The following is a 27,839-nucleotide window of genomic DNA, read 5'->3' as shown; positions in this document are numbered from 1 at the left end:
TCTGTGGCATAAAACGTTGTATGCAACTCGATGCAAAGTCCATTATTAGTACAGCCTGCGGCCTCGTGTCACAATTACACATCTAGAGCCTAATTAAGTACTTTGCACCTCGATTGTATAAATAACTATTTTGATGTTGTAACTGTTTATTTACCTTTTAAAAGCGGCCAAACATCGACTGCAACGACGAAAATAAACAATGACATTCGACCTATACTACCTTTCATAGTAAAATAAATGGTTAAACAAATGAAGTAAAAGATTTTGTGTTAAACCCTAACGGATGCTTCAATCAAATGAAATAGTAGATTGTTAATCTATATAATGTCGTGATATGTCTGCCGTTTCTAAAAGGTTAAAGGGACCCGTTCAGCATCTCGTCACCTGGTAGCAATTTTGCGTTTTGTATTCAGTTTCAGTCAGTGAGATGCAACGAGGATAAATGCAAGTGCTGTCTTCATAGTGTCATTTAAAGGATAAGTTTAGAGAAAACGTAAAAATAATTGTTGACTCGATCCGGACAAGGTTGGTGAAGTCAAGGAGTGAATGAATGACTGAACTAAATTCGTTTAAAATTCGTCATCATTTTAATAATAATAAAAAAAATAATTAAGAAGATGAAGATTAAGTACATCGATTTGTTTTTTTAGGCAAGTGAAATTACAATTATGAATTCTGTTTTTTTTTTTATACAATTTCCTTCAACTACATTAATGATGATACGTGTGTGTCTACTGCTTTAGCATTTTAATAAATAATTTTTTTTTATTACTTTTGTTTTCGTTTTTTTATTCATTTTTAACAAAACATTATTGCTATTCTTACTTCTTCATTTTTGTTTTTTTATTTTATTTATTCTCTTCTCCTCCTTTTTATTCATTTAAATACAGTCTTTTACATATTGGCATATTTTTAAATTATTTTCCTCCAAGTTTAATATCTAATCATCATTATAATGCTGAACCTAATATCATTTAAATTAATTAGTTTTTTTTTAGATCTTTTTTTTCTGTTAAATATACTTTTTGTGTTTATTATTTTCCATCGCTTTCTTTCATTTCTTCCACTTTTCTTAATTTTATTTGTTTTTGAGTAAATTTGTTTAATTTCATTTTCTTCTTCTTTGTTGTTTTATAATTTTAAATCGCAATGTGTGTGTGTTTCATTCATTTTCATTTCGTTTAAATCTAAATATCGTAGCGTTTTTGTTGTTGTTCTCTTAAATGGTAAGATAAATTTCGAAATAAAATTTTAAAAATTCGTTAAAGGGTTTTACAATATATAATTAGAGACCTTAATTGGCTATCATTAATTTATTTGCATTTTGATATGGAGATACTGGACGAAAATTATCCTTAATTTAATTTTTGTGAGTGAAATGCCATCGTTGAGATAGAAGTGGTTTTCAATTAACACCAATTTACAGTTGCACGAATGTTTCATGTTATCGAGACTTTGAGTCATAATATTCCGTTGTTTGTTTTTTAGCACCTTAAAAAGCATTTCGATCGGATAAATTTCTGATTTTCTTAAAAATCAGAAAAGGGCAGAGAAATTGAGCGAACGAATACTCAGATTGCGACAGTCTTTTGAAGTAACTAGAAAAGATCTTTAAAATGAAGTTACAGTCGGTTCATTCTAAAAAAAACACATTTGACAGTTTTTTAAGAGTTTTAAAAGTCATCGATTTTCCCAGTCCATTAAGTGTTTCCAGTCTATGATATTTTAACGCAAAGTTTCAAACGTCTAATCGAATTCAAAGTTTGCACCAAAATATCATAGACTGAGAAGCACGTTATTGACTGGGAACATCGATGACTTTTAAAACTCTTCGAAATCTAAAATTGAGTATTCTGAAGATGAACACACTGTACTCAGGAAAATTTTTCACTCTACGTTTACAACTACTTCAGTCAGGTAGTTGCCTATTGTAGTAGTTGCATAAATTGCTGTACAAAATCGTAGAGAAAGTTTTTCTTATACCAATTTTGCAGCTACTTTTTAACTACTTCAGGCAAATGATTTCGATTCGTTGGAAGTGTTGAGACTATGAACAACCTTGGTCATTCCCGTTTAAGAATCAGAATTGAATTTAATTTAAGATTTTTTTCTTCTAAATTTAAGATCATTCATACCTTCTACTAGCCTTCTAACCAGGAATGTCGGGTTTCAAATCCCGGTGGGGACAATTTCCCATGAGATTTTTCTCCAATGTGAAGCATAAAAGTAATGTCCGTTAGCACACCCAATCTTTGGGAGTGTTTGGTGCCACAACATGAAGAATGACATACGTATGACTTCACCCATATACGTTGAATGCTGTGTTTACTTAACATATGAGTTTAACTTAAGGTGGAGATATAAGAAGCATCAAACACCTGATGTACCTAGGGTTATATGCCCAGTTCGTTAGTAATGTCTTATTCAGTCAGTTAGGCGGAAGGCCCGTTGATGGTGTTGTGTTGTATTTATTGACTTTAATAATACGGCCCGGTTCACAGTCCAAAATGAGAAATATTCTAAATTTAAGACCAAATCTTCCAGTTCCGGTTTCATATATTCAAAACTCTTCAATTACATCCCGTGAATATCTATTCTCCAAAATCGATCCATTCGTTCGCTCAATTCCCTACCAATGAAACTCTTCGGTGGTAGATGTTGATAAAGTGGGCTAAGATGAACAAAGTCAAAACGGAAATTCAGTTGCATTCACTGTGCTACTTAGGCATAATTTCATTGTAACTTCAAATAATAACAAAAATCGTCAAACTGATGGAATGGAATGTTTCGTTCGATAAATATGAGTGTAATGGAATGTGTTTGGTTTTCAGTTTTATTCTTCTGATCATTTGAAGTTACAATGTAGTAGAATGAGGAATGGTCTATGGTCAGGTTTTACGGCTCACTGACGAAAGAAACCAGGAGTGCACTATCAGTCAATTTATTTTTGGAATTTGATCGACTGTTGAGTCATTTGTTGAATTTGTCAAATTTCACCGTAGCTAGATTAATTTGTGACCGAAATATGAGTTGCATTAACTCTCCGGAAACATTCGGCAGACGTGCTGTGTATGGCTTTGTGTAGGTCTTTTTTCCTTCGACTTCTTCTTTCCTTTACAGATTTTTCACTCAACGTTCATATAAATATCATTTACAATTTTTAAAGCATAAAATAAATGTTAAAAAAGATCACATAAAAATTATCAATTTCAATTACGTTGTATAAAGAGATAGATAGCTGTGTTCTGTGTTCGATAAATCAAATCAAAATCGTTGACATTTTGTTTAAGTAAATTGTTCATTTCATTCGTATAACATAATAAGTACAAATTTTCTGGTCAGGAGACTGGGGGCATAAGGTTCAATTTATTAAAACAAAGTTCTCTTTGCAGAACGATAAAAGAGCCGAAAATTTACTTTAAGACAATCGATTCCTTCTTCCTAAGATTCAGCAGAATGAATAAATCAATTAACTCGATGAATCGGTGAGTCATTACCGTCTGACTCTGTTGTCCTTTTTAATTGTTGAAATTGTGGGATTTCAGTGCTTCGAAAATTGTGTGATTCCTCGCAACAACTATGTGGGTTTGCTCCGATTGAAGCAAAAAGCTGTGACGAGTGACGACAAATATTTCTAGTCAGCAAAACTATTGCTTTCGATTTACACGCTTTCAGTCGAGTGGCGGAAATTTGTAAATTTCGTTGACACCGCATTTTCAATGATTTTTGGGGGATTTTCAAAGATTTTGTTAGGGGTTTGCAAGATTTTCTTTTTAAGTTTTGATGAGTTTCTATTTCCAAGGATTCGTTTTCAGTTTTCTGAGGAGTTTTTGGGAATTTTCTTCGATTTTGAGGTTTTTCTTTCTACAAATATCTGCTACTCGGTTTCAATCATGGATACAGAAGGACTTTTCGGACAATTAAGCATTCAAATGATCCAGTTGAATCATCCCAAAAATTTCAGTCGACTACCAGATGCCTCAGAGATATCACACATAAATCGTTGAGTGACAATTTCTCAAATCGACTGCGCAATTTTTATTGTATAAGATGACACAATGGACATGGACACTAGCAACTAGCGTTTTTTTTTTAAGTGAACGGATTCGGACGACGGCAGCATAAGTGTCTGTAATTTGGATGCCCATTGAGAGAAGTAATTGAAATTTTTCTCGTTAGATTACATTGAGAAATGTTCTACGAAAATTGCACCGTTAACTTGCACGTCACTCTCAACTGTTGACATTTTTGAATCGTTAAAACATAAACGTCTTAAAAACAACAGCTATGCATAGCATCTTCTTCGCGCAACTTTGAGCTTTGTGTAATAGTTATTTACATAACAAGAGCCAAAACGTTGAAAGTAGAGTTTTCGTGTGAATTTTGTTGATCTGAGGCGAAACCGAGGGCAATAAACAGATGAAAACGACATTTTTCAACTTTTTACCCCGAGTTGTGTAATGGATTTTACTCGATGCTGCGAGCGTCGAAAATTCAAAAAATTAGATTGAAAGAATGATTTTCAACCGGCAAGCATACAGAAAATCATTCGTCAACATATAATGAATAATATTCGAGTAACCACTGGGGAAATACTTTAAATAGGACACCGGGTAGGGGATATCAGAGCTGAAAAAACGCGGAAAATCTTTTCGAATTCCCTCCATTATACGCATTTTCTACGTTATTAGATGCTCTACTATTACACTTCGGGCATTACAATGAAAGCAAAAGTAAAAGTTCTACTGACCAAAAGAGCTACATATTTTTATGCAGCGATAAAAGTGCCAATTTTGCCTTGAACTTTGAACATGTGCGGAGTAAAAAAAAAATAAATTAAAAAATTTTCAACAAAAAACTTTAAATTGCAGAATTGCTTAACGTTCACTATTTTTTTACACGTAAAATTTATACGACGAATGAATCAACCATCCGATTTTTTTTTGTATTTTCATCATTTTTGCTAAAAAAGCACTGTGTTAACTATAAGTAGAAATTTTCTTTTATTAAATTTTTGTTTGTTTATGTAATTTGTTCTGTTCGCATATTAAAATCTCAAATTTTAATAAATTTCATTTAAGCTAATGAATATAATTGTCTCACCATCTAGGCAAAAAGATTTTTCTTTTTTGTTTGTCCTCTTCGTTTAAAATTTTCATTTTTGTTGTTGTTCCAAAACACAATCAAATCAATGATTCACTTCCCATTCAGTACCTAATAGAACGATCGTTTCCTAAAAATACTGCTATATTATTGTGTCCAACTGTCTGGCTTGATGAAGAATTTTTTTCTGATGACCCACTAACGTAATACCCATGTCGGAGAGTTGTTGAGCTGTCAGGCGAGATACCTAGACGAATCATTTTTAATGTTAAAACATCTGATCAAAACGTTTTACCGTGACACCTCAAAAGTTCCATCAATTCCAACCTTAATGGTCTGCCATAAAATAATACATTTTCAACGGACTCACCTGTTGAGCTGTCACCAAATTTGCTTCTTTAAAATGATGCGAGTATCGAGACATTTTGATGCTTTCAAGCCACATGTCAGTGCTAATAAATATGTTGTGACCCCGTGGTACTTCAATCATTTGCGTACTATCGTTGTCCGGTGAGTTTCTCGTATTTAATAATGTTTGCGGTTGTCGGGCTAAATTGTCCAATGTGGATACGATGCTGGTAAAACTAGGCCGATGGGTGCGTTGCTTCTGCCAACAGTCTAACATTAACTGGTATAATGCTTCGGGACAGTCCATTGGAGCGGGCAGTCGATACCCCTTCTCAATGCTTTTGATCACATCCTTGAATGTGAAACGGGTAAGAGTTAGAACACATGGATATAATTGGACGATGAGTAATGGCTTACCTGATTCGACCAGTTCCAATATGGCCGTTCACCGTACGACAATACCTCCCACAATACCACACCATATGACCAAATGTCTGAAGCGGATGTGAACTTTCTGAATGCGATAGCTTCCGGTGCTGTCCACCTTACCGGTATTTTGCCACCCTACATTTTGGTAAATGAGAAGAAATTCGTGTGGCAATCGCTTGTGCATGACATTGTTTTCACCGTATTCTTACCCTTGTTGTGTATGCGTCGCTCGCATTTTCAATTTCCCTAGATAGACCAAAGTCGGCAATTTTACAAATCAATTGTGAATTCACTAAAACATTGCGTGCCGCCAGATCTCGATGAACATAGTTCATATCACTCAAATACGCCATACCACTAGCAATACCACGGAGCATACCAATTAATTGAAGTGTTTGGAATTTACCGTCGTTTGCCTGCGAAAAAATAATTGATTTTTCAGTCGAAAAAAATGTAAAATTCCAAAACGGCGAACTGGATCTCGTCGGTCGTATATAAGAACAATGATATGAACACAACTCACTCGCAAGAACGTATCCAAACTGCCATTTTCCATGTATTCAGTGATGATCATAACTGGATTCGACCGTGTGACAACGCCTTGCAGATAAATCACATTCGGATGATCAAATTGTCCCATAATCGAGGCTTCTGTTAAGAAATCACAGCGAGCTTTCTCCGACGATCCCGGCTTCAGTGTCTTTATTGCTACATCAATGTCCTGCACGAAATTCGGTGGAATTTTGAGTCGTCCACGGCACACATCTCCGAATTCACCGCCACCTTAGAGAACAAAACACCAATTATTAATATCGGCGCACATGAAATGCTTCCGGCTATGTGTTGTGCCTACCAATAATTGCCTCGATCGTAATGTAACTGGCATCGATTTCTCTAGCAAATTCTCGAATCGCCTGATTCGGATCCTCATACGTGTGTGGATCGACGTAGCTGCGACTGGTGCCGAATAGTGGTGTCGTCACTGTGAAAGGCAACAGACGAATTTACTCGTTTGGTTCGTCAGATTTGTTTTAAATTTGGAAAGCGAATTTGAAATGAAAACGAATAAAACAAACAAAGGCATGCACAAAAAGATAAGAACGTTGGTGTTCCAGAAGTGATTACGCATAAGCAGGTGAAATTAAATAGTGATTGTAGGTATGGGTCACATGCACAAATCGTCCAAACTACACATGCGTACTAATATTAGTTGTTATACGTAACTAGTCAAGAAAGAGAGCGAGACACGACAGAAAGTCAGAAATTTATGTTAATTACACACCAACCCGAAAACTAATTCGTAAGAAAATCTTTTAACCTGTTACAGACGACAAGAATATGACCAGTAGTATTATCAGGTCTATTACTTCTATCGATCGAAGTATTTTTAATCAGTCGATTTCAAATCTTCTACTTCAATTTTTTTAACATGCATTTTACTACATAAAGAACCATATTACCCACAGCTTGTCATTATTTTTGAAGTCGATTAGCCATGAAATTAGATATTTTTTTTTGCTGAGAAAAGGTCAATTTTCAAAGTAGAATTTAAAGATGAACAGTTAGACGGTAAGGCAATTCAGTCAGAGCCTTTATTTTTTCGAAACAATATTCAAACTGTCGCGTAAACTAGAATTAGTATACAAAATAGGAAACGCCTTTGCATGCAATAAGGGAAAGGAAGAATAAAGTTCATTTCGAAGATCAAAAGATCAAAAAAAAAATACTCGAACAAATGCACAAATTTACCGTTATTCTGAATAGTTTTCACAATCGGTGTTGTATCCATGGCATGAACTAAAACAAAATAAAAACAAAACAAAACGTACAAAAACACAGCGAAAAAAATGATACATTTTCAGCGTAAAGGCATTTCAATTCCAATGTATTATGTACAACATAGAACTGATAACTGTATGATTGGCTTAATGTTATGTCATTTCTCTGGGTCTACAACGAAAGTAGTTGTAGTAGTTTGTATAGTTGACCTTTTAGAAACGGCTAGTGTATAAATCTGTCACTTATGCTGTTCAACGCATTGTCTAGTGTATGATACAAAATCTAGTACTTCATTTACGTTAACATTTATTTTATTATGAGACCACATTTATGTGAGTCCATTGTTTAGTTTCGTCGTTGCAGTTCACAACAGATGATTAGCCGTTTCTATAAAGTACAAACAAGGGAAGTATTAGTTGCTCCGCAGATGATCCAAATTTCATTCGGGTGGCACGCGAGGGGACCGACTTCGGAGTTAGTAAATCAAGTAAATCGCCGTCATTTCTAATCGTCTTGCCTGAGAACGTATAAAATAACATTCGTGCACTATCACAAATTGACGCAAATTGACCCAAGCTGATGGATTAAAACGATTCTGTTGACTTTGTTGATTTATTAGAAATTTACTGGAGTGAGTTCCCCTCGGTCGCAAATATTAGCATTTTAAAAGGTACAAAATTGAAAGAGAAAACTCAAGAAAACGTAAAGTCGCTCACTGCAAACACAGCATAAACCACAGGTTTTGTTGCCAGAATGAAGAATAAAGTTTAAATTGTAATGGTTGAGTTGTTGAAGATTGCGAAGAAGCTTTTCTTCCAGCCAATGTCTGGTTATTAAACTTAGTAAATAATCAACTATGCTGTTCGAGTGAATTCAACGGAGGTTTGAAGGGATTTCGCAGCTTTTTCATCAGCTTTAAAAAACATTTGAGGGATTGTTTTGAAAGTTGACCAGGCTCCGTCGGATCTATTTTTTGACGACACTTTGTTTACATGCCCAGATAGCCCTTGGCGCCAATAGTCTAAAACCGCAGGCGTTTAATTTTAATATTCTTTTATTGGCTGGGGAACTTCCACCAAAAGTCGAAAATAGGTGTTTTTTGTATGTTATTTACTGCCGCTACAGGCTATATACATACATGTGTGAGGGTTCATTGGATAGGTATTGTCCAGGAAATACGGGGCAAGCATAGATATCTTCCATGTCCTGTACCATTGTTCGAAAATAACAAAAATAATGTTTCAATCAAAGGCCGGAAATTTTGATGAGCTTCAAAAGGTGATATCTCGCACCTGGCGAATGTTTATTTTTAGCAGTAAATCACATACAAAAAACACCAATTTTCGACTTTTGGTGGAAGTTCTCCAGCCAATAAAAGAATATTAAAATTAAACGACTGCAGTTTTAGACTATAGGGGCCGAGGGCTATCTGGGCATGTAAACAAAGTGTCGCCAAAAATAGCTCCAACGGAGCTTGGTCCACTTTCAAAAAATCCCTCATGAAACAGTGCAGATCCTGTACTGCATAGTTATAGCCCATATCAGACTATCTTTAAAACCTGATAATTCTAAAAAAAAAGAATTGACCGCAAGAAAAAGAGGAATTGATCACAGACAAACAAGAATTGAAGGAGAAGCAGTAAAAGAAAATTAGATCGCAGGATACATTTTCCTTTTACAAAATGATTAAAATAGAAAAGTTGATCAGAAATTCGTGCAATCCTGAAAACAGAGAAATATTTTCCATTTTTACATTATTAAGAAAGATTGTCTTCTACTGCAATCAAATTCACCTTTCGATCGACTCCTGTTTTTCGGCGATCAATTCCCCTTTTTCTTACGATCAGTTTAAATGCAAGCCTTTTTGCTCTAGGCATAATGAGTAGAACAGACATGACAATTAAATAGGTTTCAGTTTCATTCGCTACAGAATGAAATATTGAAACTTTCCAAGTTGTTGTTTAACACATAACTGTATTAGGGTGAAGTAAATGTTAAGGTGGTGCCTTGGATTTCCTCTGTTTCACTCCGTCAGCTATTATTACGCCTATCTGTATAATCTTTTCCTACCACACCCCACTCAAACACAATATACAAGCTAAGAAATCTTACGAATTTCTCTTGCAAATAAAGAAAAATCAGACTTGACATAAAACAAATACATTCCGCTCGTGCTGGCAAATAGTTTAAACTTTAACAAAAACGAAAACTTCAACACTTGAGTATCGTTTAAATTCCATGCAACAATAAACGACAAGCATGCTCATAGAAACATTTTTTTTTGTATCAAATTCCGAAAATTAAACTGAGAATTAAATTTGTTTTGTGTAAAAAAAATTTTGCATTTAAAATGTTTCATTGTTCACTTACTATAGGTAACTACGAGTCCTGGAAGGGGGGTTGAGATGCCGCATACAGGTTGGTAACAGGTAATAATTTTTTTGTTTGTAATAAATTTATTTCAAATTTAAGTATTGTTCAAGCAAACGTTCAGGAACGGAAAAACGATAATGTGGAGGGCACGCAAAATAAATGTAACAAAATGAATCAATCAATAAAATGTGAAAAATTGAGAAAACAAAAATTTAAGACGAATCGACACAATGCTAAATTTGTAGCCTAAATTTGTGCGAAGCGATGATGTATTTTTGATATGTGTCCTATCTGGGAAAAGTGGTACCATCGTTTTGTGTTAAAATGGCTTTGAATAATGATAAAAAATGTTTGTGGTGGTGTAACCTACTACGAGAAGCCGCTATAGTTCACTGAAATTGACACAAAATTTTGAGTTTTCTCATAGTAGAGTTAGACTACATCACCACAAGCATTTATCATTATTACAGAAGGCCACCACTTCTTGACACAAAACTATGGTCAGACTTTTTTTCCAGAAAGGATGCGGATACGGAGCTATCATCGAAAATATAAAAAAATTTCGCACAAATCTAGGCTCCAATTTAGCGTTATGTCGATTCGTCTGAAACAAAAAATTTGGTGAATGATGTCAACGCTAAACCAAAAATTAATTTCAATTTCACAATGTGGCAAAAACGAAAATTGAACCAAAAAAAAAATCCAAATTTCAATGTTCGTTGTGATTTTCATGTAAAACATAGTGTGAATGGCAAAATGAACATGAAACTTATCGAGCAAATCAACATAAAAACATTCGAATATGACAATATGACATACCTTCGTTGCTGGCATAATCCATTGGTAATGGCAAATGGTTGTTGGTTTTCTTATCCAATTCGTCTTGGTTTTTCGATCGCAAGAACAGAACGGTTACAACAATAACTGAAATTTGATATGAAGAAAATGTAAATCAGAAGTCAATGTTTCCGTCGGATAATTCATATAAGTTGTCTGTCTCACTCAACAACATGATTATTGAATATAGATCTCTATAAAACATATCAGTCAGACGGTTAGTTGAAGAAACGTAGACTGGATAGACGAGGTGGTGCAGTATATTGAATTTCTTTCAACTCTCTCAGAGACACGAGGGACCACTACTTTTTCTTGTGCTCCCAATGGAACGGCAAACTTACATTGGAAGGTCATTTTTCACCCATTCTTGAACAAATATCTACTTTGACTCCTTAATCAAACACAAACTTTCTCGTGATTGAATGGGGTTTAACATTTTGAAATGAATGAATTTTGAAATAATGACTTAAATAGTAAATTAGGTTAATGTTGTAGGAAATGTTGCTCCAGAACAGTGACAGATTTTTATTGATTTCGTTGACAAAGGATTTTCAAGAAGAAAATCCACTGAGAATGATTTTCTGAGGATCTTCTTCACCGTTTTTGCAGGATTTTCAAGGACTTCCATCGATTATTACAGATTTTATTTTTAAGTTCTGAGAATTGTTTTTGTGATTTTCTTTCATTTTTTCGATTTTCTGATGAAATGATTTTCCAATGATTTTGTCGGCTGACCTTTAGCGCTGAGGAACCACTTAGGAAATTTGAGATTCCATGCGAATTCTCTTGCTTATTACGAGGATCATCACTGCATCTCACTCTTATTCAAACGGATTAATCAGACGACTTTTCGAAAAACTCTGAAGAAATTTTCGTATTTTCCTGTGGCTTACCTCAAAGGTAAAACGAAAGTAAGTATTGAAACCGCTCCTACGTTCTCGAATGAATAATTTCCGATAACACATTGGACATATCGGAAAGTGGTCACTGCACATCCTTTGCTTCCTCATATCTCCTCATCTCAATCTAATTACTAATCATCCGATTTAATTTAATTTCATTTTCCAGATCTTTCAAAGGATTTATTAAAGCTAAAACTCACTACCCATATTCCATGTATCTTTAGCCGAGAGTGACATCGCGGTTTTATCGACATCGGAGGCAATGGCTGATATTTCATTGAATGTCAAAAGAATAATTTTGAAACTTACCAAGAACCAATAAAATAACAACGGCAACTGTTGCACCGGCAACGATTCGCATTTGCATAGAATCATCGTATACTAAGTAGAGAGAAAAGAAAAATTGAACAAAAACTGGCCACATTTTCACAATAGAACGCTAGCAACATACCTGGACTGACACTCTGTGGTGTTTGCGTGTAAACAATGTTACTGTAGGTACCGTAACCATTCACCGTCTTACATCGCACCTGGAATCCATACTCGGTATTCTCCAATAAATTGTCGATTCGCGCCTTCGAATCTTTCGTGCTAAAGGTGGTCTTGTTGATGGAGTCCGATTCGGATTTGGGGAACCATCGCACCTCGTAAAATTCGATCGGTGAATCACTATGAGCGGGCTTGTCCCAAGCTAATTCCACTTCTTTACTGGTGACACTATCGATTCGTATGTTGATGACGGTACTCAAAATTGCCGACTCCGTGGTGAATGTGTATTCGGCATATTCTGTCTTCAATAAGCTCTCATCCAATGGACTGGTATTCGACGAATGGTGTTGACCAGATTTGTCATCAGATGACGTCGAATCGTAAGTTTCGTTCGAATCCGATTGAACGGAATACGAGACACCGTTCAACGAATGGATCTGAATCGTGTAGGTTGTCACCGGTTCCAGATTCGTCAACGTCAGCTTGGTATCGTTAAATGTGTCTGACGACGGATTGAAAACGGCATTCGAATTACAGGTGGGACATTTCACTCTGAACACAATGTCACTGCGATACTTCTTGTCCATCGGTTCATCCGATAATCGTTTCGGTGCATTCCACGAGAAAATGGCGCTGGTTTGATCGATAAATAGAAGCGTTAAATTGGTTGGTGGTCCAGGTGGTCGATAACATGGCATATGTTTGCCGTCACGAGGATGACGATAATATCCTTCCTTGCAAGGACACGAAGCACTTGCTGATTTTGATGTTTTAGAGTTCAATGGACATGCTGTGCATTTTGTAACTTCAGATGAACGGAATGTAGCGGGTGGGCACACTGAAATCGGATTAATTTTTGAAAAAAAAAAAATTCAAAAAAATTTGCATTGAACACAAATGACTCACCATTGCATGTCTGCTTTTCGTAATCGGGCTCATAGCCGACCTTACACTTACATCCACCTGTCAGAATAGTCCATTTACCGTCACCTTTGCATAAGTACGTTGGAGGCTCATTAGCCTCGGCGTTCTCAACACAAACACCAGTCTGCTGTTCAATAATTGTTATTTCACGGCCAGTTGGAGTTTCATTGAAATGAGCAAAATTTTCGGTAACTGCTGGACAGGTGATGTAGTAGACTTTAACAGCCAACACACTGATGCAGGCACCTTGATCTCGGAAGGCAAAGTACACCCCTTTCTTCGTTACGGCAATACTTTTCACTTCGCTATTTATATCAACATCTGAGTTCTGATTGAAACGACCTTCACCAGCAGCGATCCGAGCTACAACAAAATAGAATTGATGTAAATAGATCATAGAGATGGAGATCTCGTAGTTAATGTACCAATCAGTTTGTAACTTTCCGGTTGCCAAGGTGGGGGTTCTCTTGTAGCTGCATCAAATTCGTAAAAAAGTAAACTAAATGTCTCCTTGCATGACAATGCATTTCCTGTTGATTAAAAATTCAATGAGAGAAAATTGTCAACCGAATCTATGTAAAAATTGTCGCTTAGCTGCTTACCCGGAAATAGCGAACAATCTCGAATCGTAAATTGTATTTCAATGTACAGTCGATTAGCTGGCCCACGGTCAATAAATGGCGACCACAACCAATTGTTAACGTTGTGATATGCAACATCACATACCACATAACTTCGCCAGTTTATGCCTTTGCCAAAATTTGTAAACGATTCCTCTACCCACTATTTGGACAAAGATAGAAGAAGAAAATTTAGATATTGAATTTCGTTGTGAGCACAATGGTTAAATTAGTTTCTTTTCCGACACTGCTGGTACAGTAAATCAACGTGACAAAAACAGGATGGCACCCATTTCTATTATAGTAAATCAACGTGACTGGAACAGGGTGATACCCGAAGAATATAATAGAAGCCGCACATAATGCGGGGATAGGATGGATAGGATATATTTCCCATTACTGCCTTTAATCTGAAAACACAGACCACATAACGAATGTAGTAAAAGCTCCCTGGTCCTTCGGATTGGGGTAAAATTAGAGATCTTGCAACAGCATGGGTGAAACTATACGTCCCAAAGAGGGACGAAAAACGAATATATTGTGATAAACCGAAGAGTCACAATGCTTAATTCCGCACGGAACACGGAAAATTTGTCACTGTTAAGCATAAATCTAATATTTTCGTTATTTACGTTATCTCATTTATTTAATCGAAATGCAGACAACACTCAAAACGAAATGATAAAATTTTCGAAAATTTCATTTCAATGTTATCCACAGCATGACCAGCTAGAAATAGATTTATATATTCTCTCCTCTCCCTTATTATATCGTTATGAACCCGTGACTCGACCACTAAGTACGAAATCTTAATAAAGCTGACAAATCCCCTATGGAAAATAACACGAGACGAGATGGTCGCATTTAATATGTATGGTCAATGCTAGATAATGTACGTATACACTGTATATAAACGTGTATGATGATGCATTGTACAGTGTTTAAAATGGACATTGTGACTTATATTGCCTAGAACAAAAAGAAGGTGTGTGCTGGTTGGTATGAGATACCGCATTTTTCTAATGTCGAGAGCTTTCTGTGAAATAAATTGAAAGAAAATTCTTTAACAGAGCCAGACTTATTATACAACTTTGGGTGAAAAGTTTCGGCCCCAAAACGGTTTGAATGTTGAGTCTAAATTCTAGATGGGTACAACGTACCATTAATCACAATTCCAACTTCAGACAATAATTTTTCCACCCGAAATCTCATTTCCAATTAATTACTTACAATAAACTAGGCAATAAATCAATATAAAACTGTCGTTAGATAGCATCTTTCGATTTTTAGTTCATGTTTCACACATTTCATCAACCCCATTCGGTATCTGAAAACTCAGTCTAAAATCTACAGACGCTACGGCATATTCTTTTTGAATAGAACTTTAGCTATAAAGGTAACTATACTTATATATGGCGCGCATTATACACAGTCTCTACACCCGTTGCAGAAATTAGAAATGAGGAAAAAAAAAATTACAAAATTAACTCATGACTCTCTAGTGTCATCTACCTCAAAAATGTGAAAAATTTCAGCCTTATATTCTGCAAGCGTATAACCAGAGACAGTTTCGTATTTTATAAACCAAATAGTTATATACCAAAATACACTCAACTCTATCGAAAGTAATAAGAATGATGTGCATAACACCATAAAACCCACCGTGTAGTCTCGGGTGATATGTTAAGATTTGAATGTCATGTGGTCGAAATATGAGCGACTCAGAGGGTGGTGTGAGTTAGTAGATGCAATTATACCGTATATTGTAGTTGGTGCTGGTTTCATCATACAAAAAAAATTTTGCTTACAGAGAGAGAGAGCGAGAGAGAGTGCCTCTTGTTTCTTTTTTGTTTTTCATGCATAAGATGACTTTGTGTATTTTTTGCAGATTTTTTTTTTGTTGCTAAGGTGTTCTTTGTCCAAGACCTATGATTTGTTTTGTTGCTGAGACAACTTAAAAGCAGAGTAGGAAACGTATTCGACGTAATGACGAAATAAGTGTTTTCAGCACATTTTCATCAACGAAAAAAAGAAATTCGCTCTAATTGTATGTTGGTACCGGTGTACGAAATATTCATTATGCAAGAGGAAGACGACACGTAAATATGAGCTGGAATTGAGGGGTTCATTTTCCTATAAGTTATACATAACGATGAATGCAACGAAAATTTAATCTCCATGCAATGGTTTATTATTGAATCTGTGATACCGGGGATTAAAATCGAGGGACAGTATTGTACGTATCCACTTTATCCATACTGTAAATCATAATTTTTTTTGTTCCTTTTGTCATGCGTGTACACACACTGATGGTGAGTATATACAATCAGACAGACGTGCTTTTCCAGTTGCAATTTACCAGCTACTCGAAAGATATTAATCTCTTCCTGGAGTATACAAACAAATAACAATGGACCATCATAAGCAATGAAAAATTAATTAGTGCGTGATTGAATTGATATTTTAAACTGAACCGTAAGGGATTTGTGTACGTACGTAACAGACGAGGGAAGCATTTCGGTTGTTGTTGTCGAATGTTTTCATTGATGGATGTATGAAAATTGTCTTTGCCTTTAGTTTGATAGATTAGGTGGTGTGGTATTCGGTCAAAACATTGGGGAATTGTCTTAAAAATATTTTTGTTGATGTCATCCGATCTCCATACCAACTTTTCACAAAGAAATATACCAACTAAAATCGTCGAAATCCTGGAGTAACTAACTCCTTAAACTTACGAGATCGGAAATAAGGTAAATTACGAACCACTGTAAGCTTAACGATCATCTCCACAGAATAGTACCCTATTCGTTCTTGTGGTCTGGCCCTTGAGACGGGTGTACTTATTCGTAGGTATTGTTCACTCTATACCAATCTCAGGTTTCGCACCTTCGTGTATTGAGAGATTCTTTTGCATTTCGACTGGCCGAAATCGACGCTATTTTTTCCGGGACTTTGTTATATATGCCAAGGTAGGCCTTGGTGCCTAGGCCTCAAAACCAGTCTCAGATATTTTTGATCTTCCATACCTGGCCAAAAGTCGAAAAATGGGATTTTTCAGTCCGGATTTCGTTTCCGTAAGGAGGCGAGGACACGGGCGTGTATGGGTTCGTTGGAAAGCTGAGGTCGAGTACTACTGGGACAAAAATTAACCTCTAAAAATTTGATGATAAACGGCCGAAAATATGACTTCCGGAAAATTTCTCAAAATCGATGTGACCTCGGTGAACTTTGATGAGTGCTGTGACCTCACTAATGTAATTATTTGGTCAAATTATTACTTATTATGAATGTGGAGGACCACACAAAAAAAAACGCCGATTTCGGTCAGACGAAATTCAAAAGAATCCCTCATTATGAACTCCAAGATGACGATCTGCCATCATTAGATAGCAAGTGCCTTAACGACATCTTATCGAAAACAGGGAAATTTCCATTTAAAGATAGAAGGAGTAAGGTCAGAGAGTAGGGAACAAAAGATCTTTGATGTGGGTTTCTGCTTCCCAATTGAAGAAGCCTCTCAAAAACTCTTATCTATCTTTCTAACTGTAATATGAGTCGTTTGGTTTCCTTTTGTACCAGCAAGGCCATTTTTTAAAGATAAATTTAAGTGGGAAAATTAACAATGTCTATAGGACTACAACGAGAACTACAATAATATTCTGAATCTTTGCTCCAGATGTCAATCAAATTCATAATTTGATCATCGGTCATTGGAGCTAATAATTTACCTAAAACTCGTTAAACTATACGTACCCCAGGCGTCTGTGCTTGTGGCCCATACGGATATCTCGTCCATTCCAGCGTCGCTTCCTTTGTGGTGTCCAACAGTACCACTGAAACAACAATTAAAAATTCAATTTTATTTCCACAAAATGCCAAAATGAATGTAAAAAATCTTTGCTTCCGAAACGATTCAGAAACCTTTTTAGGGTAAATGACGATACATAACACAACAAGCTTCTGTGAAACGTGTGCGGTTTAGATGTTCGTTCAAATTTGGTTCTCCAATAATTTATTCTCTAAGATAAAAATGTTTTTATATGCGACCCAAATCGTTAAACACGTTGTTAATCTCATTTTAAAATGACAAATTTGGGCAGACTGTTCTTTTAAGTCGATAAAAGTTAGTGAGATGTAGACCATAATGGCTTAATAAAAGTTTGCCGGTGTGCATAATTAATACGCTCCCATAATAAATTGCCGAAAATCTTAATTTCAGATTACATCACCCTTTCAGAGCTTTTTGGTTTGTCCTGAATAAAGATTTTTCGGGGGGAGTATTTGATGAACGCACAGGAGTTGAGAACGAAACGAATGTAAATCCTTTCGTGTTTCATTTTCATTTCTGCTTCGTCAAATGATACAAAACACACAAGTTGTTATCCCTCAATTTAACAGCACCAAGTCGTTGGAAGTATAAATTTATTGGCGATCGAGGTATGTACGAATTTTATTGCCTCAATTTTATTTTTTGTTTGTTAACTTTACATTTAAAAAAAAAATTGCATATTAAAGGTTGCGTGTTGTGAATATGACTCATTAAGCGATTAAAATTTTTTTTCTTTTAAATTTAATTTCAGTCATCAGATCAACAGTATTTTATTACTTTTTTTATTTACAATTGAGATTCGGAGTATTCGCAGTGATTATAATAATAAGCCAGTTTCAGTCATTTGTCAGTCAACTCTCACATGACCAAGATTGCTTATGAAGAATTAAAATGGTAAAACAAAAACAAATAAACGAAAAAAATTGAAAAAATGTAATTTTATAATTATTATATTGCGTTTTCGAACAAGAGTCTCGGGTCTAGGTATAACTTAAAGAAATGCGGTTAGATTTCCGCTGAAATTTGTGTTTCAAAAAAAGCAGATAGGTATCATACTTGCTACAGGTACAGAGCCGTTGCTAGAACACCAAACGAGGGCTTGAGGATGCCTAAAAATATTGGTGCCACATGAATCTTTCTGACTAAATGTGAAACCAGTCCAAAGTAGGGAAAGGAAACCGGAAGACTTTTGGCAATACCGGTTTTCGGTAATACCGGTATTACCGGTTTTTCATCAAATTTCTATTTCTCGTTAAATGTCAAATATAATCGAAGAAATTAATGTGTAGAATCATTTCAATGCAGATTTCTATTTTGAATACTTCGTTTAGTTTGAAAATTGCTTTCATTACTTTATTAGAACACTGAACGCCGATCCAATCTCACAATCAACTCGAGAAAGTATTATTAGGACACTTTCTATAAATACAGACAGAGAGGGAATACATTCATTCTTTAATATTTTCGTGATGGGTCTAAGTCCTCATTTTCTACTTACAAAAAATAAACGAGAAAATATCTCATGTAATTTTCAATGAAAAAAGACCTCTATCTGACATAGTTCCATTTTGTATCACAGCTTGAGAGACGCTTGGTATAAAATCAATAGTGTTGACTTTTCCGAAAGTCTCCATTATTGCTTCCAAACATTCCGTATGCAGGACAAAATTCTTAGCCGATCGGTCTTTCCCTATACCCAGAACTGTTTCAAATCTTCCAGAATTACTTCTGGCTTCAATGTGATCATGTATAGAAAACCAGGCATTATTCACTAGCCCATACGTTCTTTTTTATGTTTGACATTGAGGAACCAGATTATTATTCTGTTTTTAATTCGTCTACATTTGTTATGAAATGCGTTGTCAATTATTGTCAAGGGCTGTTAGAAATTGTGAACTGAGATAGTGGATCACTTTTAACAAGCAGGGAAATTTTAGTGAAAGCGAGAATTAGATTTACATTTTGTAAATGACAGCACGATAAAAGTATGTCTCTTTAGGAGAACTATTAGACCGTCTGTCAAGAGAATCAGTCACATCATTAACAAATATCTAGGGATCACTTCATTTTAGACTAGAATTTATAATACGAAGTATTTTAGGTTGAAATCTACATCATCAGAACGCAAATTCTTAGATATCCTAAGATTTTGTGTGTCTAAATTTGGGCTGTCACTATTATACTCTGAAGTATTGTAAAACAGATACTTCTAGCAAATTTGAAAGGCAAAGTTATTCGTTTTCCTCTGTCTATCTAGTTTATTGATATTGTTTTAAGAAAGTTGCATTGGTTTCGACCACTTTTTCTATTTCTGCAGAAAACATGTATTGGAACTAGTAGAACCGGTTTCGGTATACCGGTTTTACCGGTAATGGATTTACCGGCTTCCCTTCCCTAGTCCAAAGTGAATTTTTGAAGTTTTATAAATGGCTAACCATCTGTTATTGACAAGACGTCAACAATGAATAATAAGTTACCAGCTAAGGTTCTACTATATAGAAAAACACACGTTCTCACTGAAGAAGTGCTAGATTTGTGACATTTGGCTATTAAAGGAAATAGAAAGCAATTCTATGCGTTGATTAGTAATATTCGCACTTCGTTAGCGACCCTCGCGAAAGTTTGCTTCATTTGTTAAATAGTCTCATAAATTTTCGAAGTCACTTGGCCAAGTTTTGGGACGAATTAACTGAGTAAATTTCGATATCAGTGACAATTACAGGACAATTACAATAGTAGGTTACATTGAATGGAGCGAAAGTCATTCATTGCATGAGGTAACAATTTTGTAATAAAAGAAAAATCCCGAGTGTGTTTTTGAGCAACAAGCTTCGGTAACTGTATTTTCAACAAGTGTAGAGTTGGTATATCCGAGTCGAAGGCGATGTACACATAGTGTACTACACAACTACACTTGTCGAAAAACAGTTACCCAAACAAGTTGCTCAAAAACATACTCGGGAGTTGGTTTGTATCAAAAAGTTGTTTCCGAAATAATGAAATAAGTGGCAGCATCTAATGTGTTCTGGTTTACTACCTGTGCCATGTGAAAGTTGAATTTCACATAAAAATTCTCGAAAAATATTCCACATGTAATCAATCATTTTCACAGGGAGTAAATTGCTATGTAATTTTCAACTTTCGGACGGGGCAGTCCTTCCAGTGCTCACTTATGGAGCGGAAACGTTAACTTTAACGAAAGCATCCGAAGATAAATTGAGAGTGACACAAAGAGCCATGGAACGGAGTATGCTTGGAATAACACTCAGAGACAAAATGACGAATCAATGGATTCGACAACCTTGCGCGACATATTGCAAGAAGGACAGACGAACGTTGGACCAAAAAGATCATGAACTGGCGACCATATAAAAGTCGAGCTATAGGTAGACCACCAGAGAGATGGACAAACGGAATTAAGAATATTGCAGGTACAAACTGGCAGCAAATGGCAATGGATCGTACGAAATGGAAAGAAGTTGGAGAGGCCTACATCCAGCAGTGGATAGAAACAGGCTGAAAAAGAAGAAGAAGAAGCAGCACGGGGCAGGCAGCCGTTAGTAAATTATGAAACTGTCTTCCGAAATGGCTTCCGCAACTATTTTGAACTGAGAGCTGAGGCCATGGTTACATGAGGTTTATTGTTAAAAACAGTTGCAAATTTTTAAAATTCTAATGATAGAAAAATGTAGTCAGAATTCGAAACTATTTTTTTTGGAAAACATTTCTCCATATTTTCATGCATTTTCTTAGATTTTCCCAAAAAATGTTTTGTTAAAATTTTGAAAAATGTACAGTGAAATTTCAGCTTCTATGTGTGGATCAGCTGAAAAACAGCTGAAACAAATTCATGCTGAAATTTCACTGCCTATGACTGTGAAGAAAATAGTCCCTGATTCAGATCAGAATTCTGAAAAAGTGTTTCATTTTGACTAAGTTTTAAGGTACACAAGTCACTCCCCTCGGTTCCACCTAGTTACGGTACTGCCTTGATGTGAATGCTATGGGAACTCACAAATTTATCCAACATCTAAGACCGAATCAAAAAATTAATTAGAAAATTTTTTGGCACGAATTTGAAGGTTTTACATATTATTACCGACCATACACCATCATCAGGTATAGATGTAAACAGGGATTAGGAATTTGTTGATTTATGTTTTGTGTAAAACAAAACAAAAAAATGTTGTTGCAAAAAAAGTTAACTTCAGTGAAATTCATCAAACGGTAGAATTAAGGTCGTTCACATTTTTGTAACAAAAAATCAGCTGTAAGCTTTTATGTTTCGGCTGTTAAATTTATACGGTAGGGAAGTAACACATTATTGCTGGTGCTTTTATGACTCGTTGAAGACTAAAAACATTTGCTCAAATCTCAGTCATTCGGCAATTCGGGTCACCTCAACTAAAATCAACCAACATTTTATTAAGCCCACATTTACACCCCTGTAGTACAATAACGCTATCACAAGAGTACATCAATACATATATAGTAGTTGTACGCATAGGTACGTGTGCTATAAAAAGGATATATTTTGGAAGTAAATAACATAAACATAATTTGTCGAAAGAGTTCTCGGTATCTGGATACCTAATCTAATCACGCCACACTCATATAGATAACAGAACCGTATACGGGGAATATACACAACCCAACGTTAATCGATATAAATACGAATTCAAAAGGGTGCGCGCAGATGCAACATTTAAGAAACCACAAAACAAAACAAAACAACGGAAAAAAGTCATCCTTCCCATTAGACACATATCATACAATGGAACAGCGAAACAAAAACATTGCGTTTGAAAATGACCAAAAAAAAAACCAATTCCACTTCAACAGTTTTGCGGTAAATCGATTAGATTAACTTGAACTACATAATATGCTAGTCGGTTCAACCAAATAGGCTAGGCTACGAGTCAGTCGGTATGAATTCCTTGAAACATGATGCAGTTCAAATGGACGAACAATCGCAAAAATTTTTATGAAATAAACGTTTCGTCGTCATATTAATAAAATCCCAACCATTCATTTACCTTTGTTCCAAGTTCCAAACACAAAACATAATATTTAACGTATACGTGGTATTATATTACAAGAAACAGGTTTCTTTGCCTATAAAACAAAATATACACCAGAACAACGTGTTCTTATTGAATCACACACCGTTTCATTTCGATAATCAACAATATAAAAAAAGAGGTTCGCTGGGTTTGATGAAGAGAGACACCATAATGTCTTTATGTTAAAATGTTCTAATTAGAACTCTGGTGGGCAGTATGACATATTGCAGATTAGCTATTTACAAAAGAATTTGATTCGAAGTCCAAAAATTTAAAATTCATTGGATTTCTTAATGATGGTCGTTAATTGTTGGAAAAAGAAATAAATCAAAAAGTTTGGAATTAGATTTAAAGCCAAACAGGCACAAGAAATTGGACAGAAATACTGGTCGTTCAACGTTGTTTTTACGTGAATCTCGTTGATTTGTCGCTATTTTTATTATCATCTCGTGTTGATGGTGATTTAACGACTCAAGATACTTAAAAAAAAGAAGACTAAAAAGTACCAAAAAAAAATGTTTACCGCCAAGAGACAGGATTCTACGCAGACAAATATTTTGGATGCTTAATATTTCGATCGGAACGAAAAGATTTTGAACATCACGTCTTTCAAAGGATTACAAAGTGAATCAAATTGAAGGTGATGCATGGTCGTATGTTGTGTATAGAAGTAGTCTTTTTCGTCAAATAGTCAAATAGCTTGCTCTCTGAACTCTGAAAAAGTTTAACAAAATCGTTCTCGATATTCTCTGAAAAGCTTTTCTTAAACCGATTCATATAGAACAGGATCAAAGTGCAAGTTTTGAGACTTGAAATCAAAGTAATTGAAACGTTGTAGAATTTCCAAACAATTCACAAAGTCGCGAAAATCAGAAAATGTACGGTAAAGGCACTCATATGTTCTGATGAAAGCCATACATCACTGAGATGGATTTTTTTTCAATCAAATTTATCCCAAGTGCAACATCAACGTTTCCGAAACAATAGTCATTTGTAATTGACGACGATTGACAACCAAAATAAGCGATGAGCTGTGACATGTAATGTTATGGATGTTTCAACAAATGAAGTAAAAGATTTGCTTATAGCGGCGCTTACAATTTCTACAATCTGTAAGCTCAAGTACAGTTCTGGGAACACTCATTCGTCGTTTCAAATGGCGTTACAGTGGATGTAACTGTGACGGTCGTCTCGTTGTAAGTGAGCTCACTGCAGGCTTAACGATCATATACACAGAATAGATCGGTCCAGTTCATCGACCCTATCCGTCCTTGTGGTCTGACCGTTGGGAAGGGTGTATCTAGTCATCATTGCTAATGTAGATGTGAGGTTAAAATTCACGTGTTTGGAGTTTTAGTCTCGCAAATAGTCTTTATCTGACTGATCCGTACCTTAACTATTTAAATCTAGTAAGAATCTTAGTGATAGCTTAGTAGCTAGCTTGATTTGCCATTAAAGACGAGATATATTCCCAATTTCAAACTGTTTAAAAAGGCCTTTTTCTATTAGAAATCAGCATAATTCGTTCAAAAGACTCAATGGCAGATTTCTCGAAAATTATTTTCAGCCTTAACAACAGATGCAAATATCGAAATAATTTGTTCAAATATTTCTGAACCAAGATTCTCTTCTGTGTTTACCCAATAACAATTTTTTACTTCGTTTTTTCTTAGCAGTCAATTGCTAATTCAGGCAAACTATATACATAATGTCGGTCCTAATTTATTCCTTCTACTTTTTTTTACGATTGCATAGACGACAATATGGCAACAACGAATATTTTCGAATTATAGAACGTTACAACGTAGAATATAAATTCGTTTCAAACCATACCGACCGTACCATCATCAACCAAAACTGAATCCATGGGTTTTTTTTTGCCGTAAACCTCAGTCCAATATACAACATTTATGAAATGAAAAAGTGAATTCCGGTTGACAATTTCTATTTGTAAATCAAATTCTGCGGCAATAAATTTGTATTCTCCGTTTTTCAGCTCGTGTTTTTGCAATATTTACAACTATCAAAGCATATTCACATAAAACATTTCAAATTCTCTATCATATACAACGGTGGTTCAGTGTTCAGTTCATCGAAGGACACTGTGAAGAACATTATGGCCTTTATTAATGTACACGCAACAATCAAACGTAATTTATTCATACATCATCACTAACGGTAATTTACTTTACTGACTGATCGTTCGGTAAATTTTTTGATTGTTAGGAACTAGACATGAACAATAAATTGTTGAATACAGGGTTCAATACGTTATCAGTGCCCATAAACTATGACAGAAATTGGTCTATCCAAAGATCAAATTGACTGTTAGACTATTAATTGGTCAAGTAAACATTAGGACAATCCTTGCCAAATGTCCTAAGGGTGAGCTACTGCGTCAAACGAGCCTCACCACAGCATTCGATCTATATTGTCCTCAAATCAGCGCGAAAAAGGGTGGCGAGTTGAGGTAGAAATTTTCTGCACTTCTATCTATGGAACCATCAGAAGAGCGGACCTTTTCGCACACAACCGTTCCTTTGGCAAAGGATTCATTATTAACCCGGATGGAAGCTCACAATGAGACATTGAAAAGACATCTACGAGACATGTATCCCATATTTCTAGTCTAAATATAATATCTCTGATATCGAGGTGATTGGTCTGTACATTGGTACTAGAGGCACAATTTGCAAAATGTTCGTTTAATTTTTGAAAGTTTTAAAGTAGTCGTTAATGATGTTGTGTCGATAGTCTTAAAGGATCTTTGGGAACTTTTATTTGTAATCAACATTTGTATAATTCAACGAGTCTTTTTCAATTGATTTTCGTTTTTTGAATTTTTTTAAGTCTTTCACAAATTACTTTTGTTCAGGAAGCAGTTGCCAATAGTTGTCTTTGTAACAGCGATTCCATGGTAAAGAAAAAGCATAATTAAAATACTAAAGCTTCAATGAGACGTCGTTCCTAGGCAACTGTTTTTATTGGCTATTTTTTGAACCTGGCTTGTCATCTGACTATAGTATATTATGTCCCTTGTACCAAAAAGGTGTATTTTTGACCCAGGTGGTGAAGACGTGCGAGGATGGAGCGGAGCGAATTGAGATCACAAGCGATTATCACATTTTTGAGTTAACATCTTACACATGCAACTTGATGCAACTTGGAACAAGTAAAATTGACAGAACTTGGACGAAAAAATGCGAAGAAAAAGTGAGCAAGAAAGTTGCTGTTTTGACTCTCTATCTGGTGAATGACTACGACGTTTTTGGTCCGCCTGAATACAAAATTCTTTATTCGGTTTTCCGTTTAGACCGTTTAGTTTAAAAAAAAACAAAATTATTATTTAACTTAAATTCTACTCCAAATTTATGGAAGTATTTAGAGAGAAAATTCGAAAAGTTCTCCATTAAATTTTCAAATTACTTTGACCTGTGTTCATTTACTGTTATAAACAATGTGAAAGAATATTCCTAAAAATTTTTCAGTGTCTTATCACTTCCTAAAATTTTGAAACATGAACGAAATCAAATGTTTTACCAACACACTTCAAGCAAAAGTCATAGGTCACAGTCGACAACTGTCTAATGGAGTACTATTTTGTATGAAATGGTTTTTTAGAATGTCTTGCAGTTGTGTGACACACTGTCAAGATTCAGTACCCTATTTAGAATGCCACTCATGCTTGAAAAGCGTTGATTTTACCGTTTCAACATTTTTTAGAGTTAAAGACTAGTTGAAATTTCAACTTTTAATGACTGGCTTAAAAATCGTTTTCCATGAAAATTCAAATGTTTTGTCTGACTCATGAACATCTTTCTTAGTTTGCACTCCTTTCCCTGCCTCGATTTCAGAAACACAATGGTCTATACGACAGTTTCGCATTTAGGATTCATTCTCAATTGCACAATGTGCACTCATGTGCTAATGTAAATAATAATTAATGTAAGCACGACAGAGTAAAACATTAATTGGACTTCCAATGCTAAAAAAATGTCGATGATGTCCAAAAATTACCAAGGTAATTCAACGGTGAACATTTCGTCCCTTTCTGACAAAACGAAATTTCCCAAAACTATTTACAAAACCAAATTGTTAATAATTGGTTGGAACATCCCAAAAAAAGAATTTGTCAGACTTCTTGTCTATAATTATAAACGAAAAACTGGTAATACGCCTGATTATCATATTCATGCTAATAATTTACCGCAAAAAAAAACTGTTGCAATGACGGTGGTAGACAGATGTAACAATAACAAGTTGTTGGTAAGATATAATAAATTGAAATATAATTAGACGTTGAGTTGAAAATAATATTTATAAATGCAACCGGTCGGTCAATGGTCTGTTTATCATTTGTATGCTCTATCATTGCGCTAAATGTTCAGTATAATCATAAATGGGCGTGAAGACACTGATGTCACGTACTTTTCAACCCTTTCACGAACAACCGGTTGGAAATACTTTTCGGGATAAAACTTTTTCCAATAAAACGTCTGTCGTGTTAATGGGTGCGAGATTTTGAAGGGTTTGAAAGGGACTGGGAAATGTTCGACTTTGATTTTTGGCACAAGTGCAGTTTGAAGAGCATAATGACGACAATCATTCGACTCTGGACGAAAGTTACATTGTATAACGTATAGAAAATCCCCCATAATCTGTTTGCACTTACCTTGATCGCTCCACACGAAACCGGAAAGTAATCCAAACAAAATATATACATAGACCATCCAGCTATAGGCGACATTCCATCGATTGATTTGGTTATGCACCCACTTGCCTCGACTTTGTAGCTCCATTATTTTGTTTGTTATCCTTAGCTTAGATATTTTATTTATTTAAATTTAGAATATTTTCTCTTATGTTGACAATTTAGTCATGTACACTGTGACAAATTGGTATAAATTGCATAGCTGTAGCTCGCTGAATTTTCCATTATACTGGAATTTGTTCACCCTTTAAGTTATTTCGATGTTTTTCACATTTTCGATAGTTTTTCATTTTCATTCTTTTCGGAGTGTTAGGACTTTGAGGCCGATCGATTTATAAACACTTTGAGGCCGATCGATTTATAAACACTTTGAGGCCGATCGATTTATAAACACTTTGAGGCCGATCGATTTATAAACACTGACAATTAGGC

At 35.2% G+C, this 27,839-nt stretch overlaps 1 protein-coding gene across 3 annotated transcripts; it reads right to left on the bottom strand.

The window, feature by feature from the left end:
- Positions 1 to 4,926: 4,926 nt before the first annotated feature.
- On the bottom strand, positions 4,927 to 27,769 carry LOC119079465 (ephrin type-B receptor 1-B). 3 transcript variants are annotated; one of them, XM_037187393.1, is made up of 15 exons: positions 27,369 to 27,769; positions 17,558 to 17,637; positions 13,787 to 13,967; positions 13,610 to 13,714; positions 13,167 to 13,547; positions 12,223 to 13,098; positions 12,081 to 12,152; positions 10,852 to 10,956; positions 10,030 to 10,047; positions 6,734 to 6,862; positions 6,404 to 6,663; positions 6,090 to 6,296; positions 5,869 to 6,015; positions 5,474 to 5,803; positions 4,927 to 5,350 (listed from the first exon to the last, which is right to left on the bottom strand). In XM_037187393.1, exons 1-15 carry the CDS (start codon positions 27,493 to 27,495, stop codon positions 5,246 to 5,248), a joined length of 3,123 nt encoding a protein of 1,040 aa, XP_037043288.1. In that variant the 5' UTR covers positions 27,496 to 27,769; the 3' UTR covers positions 4,927 to 5,245. The 3 variants fall into 3 exon arrangements, with proteins under 3 accessions (XP_037043288.1, XP_037043287.1, XP_037043289.1); XM_037187392.1 differs by lacking the exon at positions 10,030 to 10,047 and adding an exon at positions 7,630 to 7,677; XM_037187394.1 differs by lacking the exon at positions 10,030 to 10,047.
- Between the last annotated feature and the right edge of the window lie 70 nt (positions 27,770 to 27,839).

This window comes from Bradysia coprophila, unplaced genomic scaffold (assembly GCF_014529535.1).
Source record: "Bradysia coprophila strain Holo2 unplaced genomic scaffold, BU_Bcop_v1 contig_324, whole genome shotgun sequence".
NCBI classification, from domain to species: Eukaryota; Metazoa; Arthropoda; class Insecta; order Diptera; family Sciaridae; genus Bradysia; species Bradysia coprophila.
Note: the sequence above shows the minus strand (reverse complement) of the source record. Positions and strands in the feature narration are given on the sequence as shown.

Excerpts from the sequence above, each read along its gene's own strand:
- LOC119079465 (XM_037187392.1), bottom strand. The coding sequence starts at position 27,495 with ATGGAGCTACAAAGTCGAGGCAAGTGGGTGCATAACCAAATCAATCGA. Across the intron at positions 17,638-27,368 it reads TTTCGTGTGGAGCGATCAAG|TGGTACTGTTGGACACCACA; the intron begins GTAAGTGCAAAC and ends TTGTTGTTTCAG. Across the intron at positions 6,863-7,629 it reads GAAAACTATTCAGAATAACG|TGACGACACCACTATTCGGC; the intron begins GTAAATTTGTGC and ends TGCCTTTCACAG.